General features: G+C 38.4%; 1 protein-coding gene across 2 annotated transcripts in view; it reads left to right on the top strand.

Moving 5' to 3' along the window:
* Positions 1-2,056, top strand: part of LOC119285450 (DNA mismatch repair protein MSH5) — a 20,501-nt gene extending 18,445 nt beyond the window's left edge. For both annotated transcript variants that reach the window (XM_037564725.1, XM_037564734.1), the window contains 6 exons: positions 777-830; positions 940-1,022; positions 1,124-1,155; positions 1,240-1,263; positions 1,532-1,647; positions 1,756-2,056. In XM_037564725.1, the coding sequence (XP_037420622.1) occupies positions 777-830; positions 940-1,022; positions 1,124-1,155; positions 1,240-1,263; positions 1,532-1,647; positions 1,756-1,842 (396 nt within the window). In that variant the 3' untranslated portion in view covers positions 1,843-2,056. The remainder of the gene's footprint in view (positions 1-776; positions 831-939; positions 1,023-1,123; positions 1,156-1,239; positions 1,264-1,531; positions 1,648-1,755) is intronic.
* Positions 2,057-2,110: the final 54 nt, after the last annotated feature.

Consider the following 2,110-nt stretch of genomic DNA (forward strand, 5'->3'; position numbering starts at 1 on the left):
TTGTGAATACCGGTACCAGAATGGTTACCCTTGTTTGGCGGCAGATTTATGCATTTTTAAAACTGAATCAAAATTCGATTCATGATAGAAAATGGATATACTATATTTTCTTACTTGAAAAGAAGATATACAGAAAGGTCCAGTATTACTCGAACTCTGTACTTGTGTGAAAACGGGACTGTAGAATAGAACACTGAGTGCAAATAAGGGATGGAAGTAAGGCATAATGTTGCGTTTCTTGAATCATATTGTTTATTTTGTTTGATGCTTTCAAGCATGAGTAACATATTATTGTCAATGTATCGTTCTATACCTAAAACAGGTTCTATATATGGCTCTATATTTTGTCGAAGGGAAAACTTGGTCCGATATTCATTCTGCATCCTATAACATATTTCCTATATAAGAGTTTCTTTTGTACAACAACAACAACAAAGCCTTTTAGTCCCAAACAAGTTGGGGTAGGCTAGAGTTAAAACCCGTAAGATCTTGAAACCAACTCATAGTTCTGGCACGTGGATAGCTAGCTTCGATGCACCCTGTCCATGGCCAGTTCTTGAAACCGTAAGAGTTTCTTTCATAACGGCATATTTTTTCCTGAATGGCATGAGTATCGCGACACATTAGTTTTGCTGATTGATTTGTATATCTCTTAAACAGCTTGATTGAATGTGGGAATGCTGTAAATTTACTCTATGGATAAATGATGGAATTCTTATAGTAATATTTACCACTGTAATGTGTTGCGATATGATCTAACTGCTGCAACCTTGCAGGTCCTTTTGTCAACACATCTGACGGAGATCTTCGCCGAAAACTACTTCCCACAGGTTAAGAAAACAACTAGTTTGCTGGTGTATAGAAATTTTGTATGTCCTTTTACATTTGAGGTTTCCTGACCCTGGTTATAACGATTGGTAAATGTGAGAAATTTTGCAGTCTGAACATATAAAATGCTGTACCATGAGTGTTCTGAATCCTGATGGACAGACAAGCAATGAAGACATCATATTCCTTTACAGGTAAGTAGATATGAAAGCTTAGCTGTTATGTGTTTTTCTTGTTCCGAATAATTTCCTTTTGGTACTAATTTGCTATGTAACTTGTGATACCCATGGTGAAGACTTGTACCTGGACAGGCACTCTTGAGCTTTGGTAAGCTTATGTATACAGCATTTATACAATGATAGATACGGATCCTTTTGAGTCAGATAACAAGTAACACATCTTTTCTTGCAGGACTTCATTGTGCACAGCTTGCTGGTATGTTCATGGAGTAAAATTCTATTGAGCTGGCAAATTGTGATAGCATGATAAACTAATCTGCTTTCATTTTGATGAAAGGCTAAATTTATTTATTTATTTCACACTGTTAGTTGCCATTGTATTCAGAAATTCATATGCTATGGGAGTACTATTTTACTTGATCTACATCATGACACGTGTGGCTCGAAGAGATCTTGTGAAAAGAAAGAAACCGGACAGCATGACTGCTCATAGAGAAATGATTCTCATGTTTGGCTGCTCGCAGGTGTTCCCAGTGAAGTTATTCAGAGATCTGCTAGTGTTCTGGAGGATATCCATTCCAAGAGACCTGTAAGGCGCATGATCTGCGATAATTTGGCGGCAAAGGACAAGCAATACCAGGTTTATGACTTGCATGCATGTTTGTTCTGTCGTTAGCTAGGCTGTTACATGCAGAGTGGGATAGTTATTGTAAGTGAATATATGATGAGTATTTGTTCAAAATTTCAGGATGCAATGGCAAAATTGTTGGCCTTCGATCCGCGAAAAGGTGATCTGAACCACTTCTTTGAGGACGTATTTCCCCCTGAGGCGTAGATTGGGCTGCGTTGGAGTTACAAGAGTGGCTGAATTTCAGAACCAGCAGAGCGTTGTACATAAGCCGTGAACGAAAATTGGAGTGCTGTTGGTGTTGGCTGCAAATACTTAACTCCACCTATTGCATCGTTACAGTTGTACGTATGTTTTTTTTTTGCTTCCCCAGCATATTCAAATGAGGAATCGATTTTGACCATCCAGTCCTTAGTTTTTCTGAGACGATTCGGCCCGATTTAGTGTTGTCACATATGGGAAGTGCTCGCCTGCA

This window comes from Triticum dicoccoides, chromosome 1A, assembly GCF_002162155.2.
Source record: "Triticum dicoccoides isolate Atlit2015 ecotype Zavitan chromosome 1A, WEW_v2.0, whole genome shotgun sequence".
NCBI classification, from domain to species: Eukaryota; Viridiplantae; Streptophyta; class Magnoliopsida; order Poales; family Poaceae; genus Triticum; species Triticum dicoccoides.